The sequence below is a fragment of the Myotis brandtii genome, unplaced genomic scaffold, assembly GCF_000412655.1.
Source record: "Myotis brandtii unplaced genomic scaffold, ASM41265v1 scaffold1161, whole genome shotgun sequence".
NCBI lineage: Eukaryota > Metazoa > Chordata > Mammalia > Chiroptera > Vespertilionidae > Myotis > Myotis brandtii.
Window position 1 is genome coordinate 229,655 of NW_005354015.1, and position 7,685 is coordinate 237,339.

At 41.7% G+C, this 7,685-nt stretch overlaps 1 protein-coding gene across 1 annotated transcript in view; it reads left to right on the forward strand.

Moving 5' to 3' along the window:
* The window catches only part of ZNF317 (zinc finger protein 317), a 12,773-nt gene extending 6,431 nt beyond the window's left edge, over window positions 1–6,342 (forward strand). The window contains exons 2-7 of the mRNA XM_005858207.2: window positions 791–913; window positions 1,435–1,574; window positions 2,045–2,171; window positions 2,595–2,690; window positions 3,167–3,249; window positions 3,836–6,342. Coding sequence (XP_005858269.1) covers window positions 883–913; window positions 1,435–1,574; window positions 2,045–2,171; window positions 2,595–2,690; window positions 3,167–3,249; window positions 3,836–5,155 — 1,797 coding nt within the window. The 5' untranslated portion in view covers window positions 791–882 and the 3' untranslated portion in view covers window positions 5,156–6,342. The remainder of the gene's footprint in view (window positions 1–790; window positions 914–1,434; window positions 1,575–2,044; window positions 2,172–2,594; window positions 2,691–3,166; window positions 3,250–3,835) is intronic.
* Window positions 6,343–7,685: the final 1,343 nt, after the last annotated feature.

Genomic DNA, 7,685 nt, shown 5'->3' on the forward strand with positions numbered 1-7,685 from the left:
ACCCCCCCCCCCCCCCCCCCCCCACTGGGGATCAAGCCTACAACTGGGCATGTGCCCTTGACCGGAGTCGAACCCAGGACCCCTCAGTCCGCAGGCCAACACTATCCGCTGAGCCAAACCGGTTGGGGCCAGGGCTGGTCTTTTGCTCATTCAGGGTTATAATAGGGAGAGGAATTTGGACAGATTGTAGAAGTGATGGATTGTGATAAATCTTGGCTTGATAGGTGGAGCAGTGAGAAGAGGAATTTGCTGTGAGGGAGCAAGATTGTAGAAGCATGAGTGGTCTGGAATCCTCTATAAAGTGAAAGAGTTCATGCAAGAAGAATGTTGTGTAGAAGTGCAGATTTCTGAATCATTGTTAGATAAAGCTGGCAACTAGAGATGACAAGGCCTGTGTGTTGGCATACAGTTGTGTATGTTGATGTGGAGTGGGGGGGCCAAATAACACTGGAGATTGGAACATGTAGTCCTAGATGGACCATCCTCATGGATACTAGAATGATCCTAAACCATAGCATGTATCAAAGTTGAAGAACAGAAGTCTGGGGCACAAATGTTTAATGAGTGAGAGAGTTTAACAGAGTTGTACTTGGTGACACATTACATGGGGGTCAGGGTTGTCCACCACATTGCCTGGAGGTCTTCCCTAAGCAAGGGAAAGGCTTAGGATCAAACAGAATTTTCTGCTCAAAAGGAGAAATACTGGAAAGCAGAAGTCAGAATTGTCCCATGAGCAGGAGAGATAGAAAGCCTTGACTTCTCCTAGTAATCTTTTTCTCATTTACTACAGATGCCTGCTCGAAGACTCCCATAAGAACAAGAGAGTAGCTTTCTGATGCTAGTGCCCTGTTGTCCAGGCAAATTTATTATCATTCTCACAGGATGGCAGCTCTTGATCTCTCTCCCACATGTGGTAAGTTCTAGGAGTGAAGAACGCTCTCAGAATTCAAGCTTAAGTGGCCACTTCCACTTCCCAAGGACAGAGGGATGGCTGCCAGGGGAGGATGAATCAACTGGAAAGTAGTGGGAGCAAAGTCCTGGGAGAGCCTCTTGAGGTGACTGTCTGATTTAGGCAGGATCTTTGTGAGTTTGGGTGAGAGAGGGAGTGTGTGTAATTGGTGTGAAAAGAAAAACACAAGTATGGGTAGTAACCCTAAACTGCCTCAGTTATTATTTTGATAAATCTGAGCAAAGCTCTATCTCTTAGAGAGTTAATTTCTTCACTCATAAATTGAGAAAACATATTACTTTTGTTACAGGTATATTGGCCCACCTCCCTTTTTCCTGTCCTTGAGTAGAGCAGGGCTGCTCTGGATTCTTACCGAATGTGGGGTGTGTGTGTATTTTGATGGGGAATGTGCACTACACGCTTATAGTTTAGTAGTTTGTGAGTGTCAAGCAAGCTTTTATTCTCATGAATCCTGTCTTCTCTAGCTATATCCATCCAGGAACCTGCCCATATTCAGGAGTCAGAAATTCCTCTTGCCTCAAAAGACGATTCTTGTCACCAGAATATGGACCTGTTTGCTTGTAATGGCCTGGAGCCTCATATGCCAACTAATGTTGTTTCCCAGGTACGCCAATATCTCTGGGCCCCTGAAGGTGGGAGAGGCACTTCCTAGGACACCCCCAATATCACATAATGAAATTCTTTTAGATTTTTATTCTGGTTAATTAATGCCTGATCAGGGATCAAGAGACAGAGCCAAATAATGCTTCAAGGCTGTCGCGGTATCAAAGTTTTTAGGGAAAGTGACTTACATAGCAAATGTTTCTCTTATAATATGGTTTGAGTTCTCAGGCCAGGCTAAAAGTGGAGAGAGATTTTGATCCCATGTCAGAGTTGCATTTGAAGCAGTAAGACAGGGTAAGATCACCGCATAAGGAAAACAGAACAGCTGCTGACTGGCTTCTGGAATAAATTTTGAGACACCAGAACCCCATACTGAAATCCTATGATTTGAGTCTTTCATATCCAGTCTTCAGCCTCTGCCATCTTTGAACACAAGCTCTTTTCTCACTGACCCCAAATGTGGTGTTTCAGGACTCAGTGACTTTCCAGGATGTTGCAGTGGACTTTACTGAGAAGGAGTGGCCCTTGTTGGATTCTTCTCAGAGAAAACTATACAAAGATGTGATGCTGGAGAACTATAGTAACCTTGCCTCAGTGGGTAAGACTGGCATCACTTCTTCATTTATGAATCAAATAATTTTAAGTAGTTGGCTGTAACCTAGGAGCAGGGTGGGGATTTGGAACACAATTGTGACCTGGTGCCTACCCTTTGGTGTCTCCCATGGATATTGAGACCTGTTTATTGCATTGACCTTGGAGGTTGTCAAATGTGTCTGAGCTTGGGCATAGGTTTCTGATTAAGAAATCCTTAACTTCTGAGTTAAGAAATCTATTGAAGGGCAAAACATGTGGGTATTTGTGGTTTTGATTTTTATGACAGCCTTTCACTGTGTCCCTTAGAAATTTCTCACCATCATTTTGCTGCTCCTAAGTCAGTCTTGTCCATCTTCAGAACTCTTGACTTCAGAACAGGTGTCCTCTGCACGATCCTCCCTCAACATGTATCTTTCCCCGTGAGTAGGGTGTCAGGTGGGGAAACCCAGCCTCATCTTCCACTTGGAGCAAGAAGAGGAGCTGAGAACAGAGGAGAGTGGATTTCCCCAAGGCACATGTCCCGGTAAGGACCTGCATCCTAAGTGCTTCTGAGTAGTGGCTATTCTCAGTTATTGGGGTGGAGGGGGATCCATTAGGAAATTTCACCCAGGAATATATAAAATGCTCATTCTCTTTCATTGCTCCTCCATTCTCTGACACATTCTTTGGTTTCACTATCCTTTCACCTTTAAATTTGACATGTCCACATGGAACTTTTTTCTATCCTTTTAAATTCAACATTCCTGATTATATTTTTTCTTTCATTAATGTTGTTCTTTGAAGAATTACTTCTTATTGTGCTGACATAAATGTCCACCCCTTGTCGTCAAATATCACACAGTCAAATATTTCAGTCATTTTTACCTATGCATTCTTCCTTTTCACCTCATCTTTCCTTTTTTCGAATTGGTTTTTTTTTTTTTAAATCACCTATTGTTGTCACCAGCGTTCTACCATTTTCTTTTAAGAGTAAATTTATCTTTTTCCAATTTGTTTCAGATTGGGAGATTCCTTCTAAAACCAAGTGGTCTATTCTCATGGAAGATTTTTTTGGGGATGAAACACCTAGTGGTGTGACAATGGTAAGATTTTTGGGGGGATAATTCTGGATCTTCCATATTAGGAGATAAGTGGGGCAGCTTAAGTTAGAAAAGGAGCTCAAGAACTAGGCAGGTGGCATTCCCCAAGAGGAAGCAATGTTAGAGACACTAATATTACCAATTACTAGCCCAAAACTTTCCACTTAGAGTTCTGATGAGTAAAAATTTCTATAGCTATGTCTTAGGTAATTGAGTGTTGGAGTTCAATTCAGATTTAAACAGTTAACAAAGTCTATTTTGTAAAAAGCTTTGTTATGGTTACACACATGGTACCTTAGGGCATACATAACATTCACCTGTTCTACTTGATAGAGCCCACAGGGGCAGGACTAGTATTTTTACATCTATAGTCATAATGATGACATCTATAGTCATAATGATGTGCTTTATAACATTCACCTGTTCTACTTGATAGAGCCCCACAGGGGCAGGACTATAGATGTCATAATGATGACATCTATAGTCATAATGATGTGCTTTAATTTATGTCAGTTTATGTGGGGATAATTCTTAGGAATGAAATGAATATTGGAAATGCCTTAGTCAGCACTCATCTTTAAATCAACAGGAAAGAACTCATCTTGGAGAGAAATCCACTGAATATGCTCACCTGTTTGAAGTCTTCAGTATGGGTGCTCATCTTACTCAGCAAATGGGAAGACACACTGGCAGGAGGCCTTATCACCGCCGGGACTATGGGGTGGTTTTCCAGAACAGGTCACATCTAACGCAACATGTGAGCATTTACAATGGGAGAAAAATGCATGAATGCCATCAGTGTCAAAAAGCCTTCACCACAAGTGCTTCTCTTACACGGCACAGGAGAATACACACTGGGGAGAAACCCTATGAATGCAATGTCTGTGGGAAAGCTTTCAGTGATCCCTCAGCACTTAGGAGTCATGCAAGAACTCATCTCACAGAGAAGCCCTTTGATTGCAGTCAATGTGGAAATGCATTCCGAACCCTCTCCTCCCTAAAGATACACATGAGAGTTCACACTGGGGAGAGACCTTACAAGTGTGATGAATGTGGGAAGACATATGGCAGGGGCTGCCACCTCATTGCACACAAGAGAACACACACTGGAGAGAGACCCTATGAATGTCAAGACTGTGGGAAAGCTTTCCAGCATCCCTCACATCTCAAAGAGCATGTCAGGAATCACACTGGAGAGAAACCCTATGAGTGCACACAGTGTGGAAAAGCCTTTCGATGGAAGTCTAACTATAATTTGCACAAGAAGAACCACATGGTAGAGAAAACATATGAATGTAAAGAATGCGGGAAATCCTTTGGTGATCTCTTATCACGGAGAAAACACATGCGAATTCATATTGTAAAGAAACCCGTTGAATGTCGGCAGTGTGGGAAAACATTCAGAAACCAGTCCATCCTTAAGACACACATGAATTCTCACACTGGAGAGAAACCATACGGGTGTGATCTGTGTGGGAAAGCCTTCAGCGCCAGCTCAAACCTCACAGCACACAGGAAAATACACACTCAAGAGAGACGCTATGAATGTGCTGCCTGTGGGAAAGTCTTTGGTGATTATTTATCCCGGAGGAGGCACATGAGCATTCATCTTGTAAAGAAACGTGTTGAATGTAGGCAGTGTGGGAAAACCTTCAGAAACCAGTCAACTCTTAAGACACACATGAGAAGTCACACAGGAGAGAAGCCTTATGAGTGTGATCACTGTGGGAAAGCCTTCAGCATAGGCTCAAACCTTAATGTTCACAGGAGAATACACACTGGGGAGAAGCCCTATGAATGCTTGGCTTGTGGAAAAGCCTTCAGTGATCACTCATCTCTTCGGAGTCATGTTAAAACTCACCGGGGAGAAAAACTCATAGTGTCATCAGTGTGGAAGAGGCTCCAATGATAACATCTTCTTTAAGAAACACAAGAGCTCAGACTGGAAGGAAATCTTTTAAGTTTCAGGAAGGCAGAAAAGCCTTTATTCGTCTTACTGAGCACAAGGGAATACATGTAACTTGAAAGAGAAACAGTTTGTGTAATGATTGAAAAGACGAGTTTTTTTCTCATCTCTGAGAATTAATACTGGGGGAGAAAATGTGTCTCTGTGGTGTGGAAAAGCCATCAGTGTACATTTAAGTCTTAACAAATGTGACAGCTTAGAAAGAGAAACCCTAGCCTGGTACTTAATGTTAAAATTACTGTTGTACCACCTGGCACCTTCTGAGCCTACAAGTAAAGTAAGCACACTAGGGAAACATGGAAAAGTTGGTAATGGGTCAGGAAACTACAGCCAGCTGTCTATGTACGGTTCTCAAGCTAAGAATAGTTTACGTTTTTAAGGAAGAAAATATGTGACAGAGACTGTGTGGCCCACAAAGACTAAAATACTCATTGTCTGGCCCTTCACAGAAAAAAATTTGCCAATTCCTGTTGCAGAGCAGTGGTTATTACCAGGGAGTGGATATGCTCCCCAGGAGACATTTGGCAATTTCTGGCGACATTTTTGGTTGTTAAAACTGGGGAAGGCATTACCTTCATATAGTTGGAAGACATCAAGGATATTGCTAGATAGACTACAATGCAGAGGAGCTCCCCAGAACAAAGATATATGTGCCCCAAAATGTTAATATTGTCAAGGTTGAGAAACCTTGTCCTAGAACAGCTCCTCGATTTTTATGAAACTTGAGTACTAGTACTCATGGTAGGTGAATTTCTATTTAACACTTCAAAAATATAACCAATGTAATTAATTCTTTCAAGAAATGCAAGAACCCACACTGCCGGCAATCCCTACGTGGAAATGATTTCAGCCACAGCCCCCTCACATTGCTTATGAGAATTCATTCACACCTCTAAGGAATTTTCTAGTGAGTGTGAAATTGCATTTGATGTATTTCATCATGAAAATAGACACTAGCTCATAAGTTTTTAGTCTTTAAGGTTATGGAATTACCCTTATATCACAATATGTTTGTGTGTAGTATTTTAATTATAATTTCACTCTTAAGAATGTGTTAACTTCCTTTTGGATGATTTACTTGACCAATAGACTCTGTAGAACCTTAGTTACTGTGAACCGTGGGTATTATTTTTAAAATATATTTTATTGATTTTTTACAGAGAGGAAGGGAGAGGATAGAGAGTTAGAAACATCAATGAGAGAGAAACATCGATCAGCTGCCTCCTGCACACTCCCCACTGGGGATGTGCCCGCAACCAAGGTACATGCCCTTGACCAGAATCGAACCTGGGACCCTTGAGTCTGCAGGCTGATGCTCTATCCACTGAGCCAAACCAGTTAGGGCACCATGGGTATTTTTAGTGCCTGTTTGAGTATCTAAATCAAATGCATTGTGATCAGACTATGATGTCTTCATCAGATGAGTCCTTTGGGATGTTCCAGTCAACAGTGGCATATACTTCTAGTTGCTTCCCTAGTGTCTCAATTTCCATATCAAGAAAACTCAATTTTTGTCAGATTAGTAGGGTGTACTATTTTTAAAATCTCTTACAAGTTTCCTTACAATTCATACAGTCCATGTTCCACAGCCTGTCCATTATCAAATAAGCAGATGTTAATATACGGGCTTTGAGAAGACTCCTGAAAAAAGGGCCATTCTTTTTTTTTTTTTTTTTAAATATATTTTATTGATTTTTTACAGAGAGGAAGGGAGAGAGATAGAGAGTTAGAAACATCGATGAGAGAGAAACATCCGTCAGCCGCCTCCTGCACATCCCCCACTGGGAATGTGCCCCCAACCCAGGTACATGCCCTTGACCGGAATCGAACCTGGGACCTTTCAGTCCGCAGGCCGACACTCTATCCACTGAGCCAAACCGGTTTCGGCAAAAAAAAAAAAAAGGGCCTTTTTTACCTGGATTCTTCTCCACTTGTTTTTTTATTTTTGTTCTCCCCCCCCCCCCCCCCGCCCCCCACTTCTCACCGAGCAAAGTGATCCAGTACCTTGTGTTAAAAGATCCATCTTATGACCATGAGGATGCAAGGCACAGGCTAAAAAGGATCCTGCAGAAAATTCACAAAGGATTCTGGCCTCCCCAGGGGCTTCTTTAGGTGTCTATACTAGCCCTGAATTCACTTCCAGACTTCCTATTACGTGGAAAAATAAAGCTGGTTATTGGTTTAAGCTGCTTTGGATATTCATTTTTTTTTTCTATTAGTTTTTTTATTGGCAGAGGGAGGGTTCTGCCTCATCCAGCTAGATGCTGTCTAACCCATTCACCTGTGACAGACTGTGTGGGATCCACAAGTGAGTTTTTGTAATGGCTACACATATGGGTATAATCTGCTTATGCTTTTAACTGTTGGATATGGATTTTTAAATTCTTCAAGCCAAATTTTAAAATTGCATTTCATATCTTTGATCTATTTAAACGTCTATTTTCCTTTCTTCTTGTATTGAAGAACTGTATTT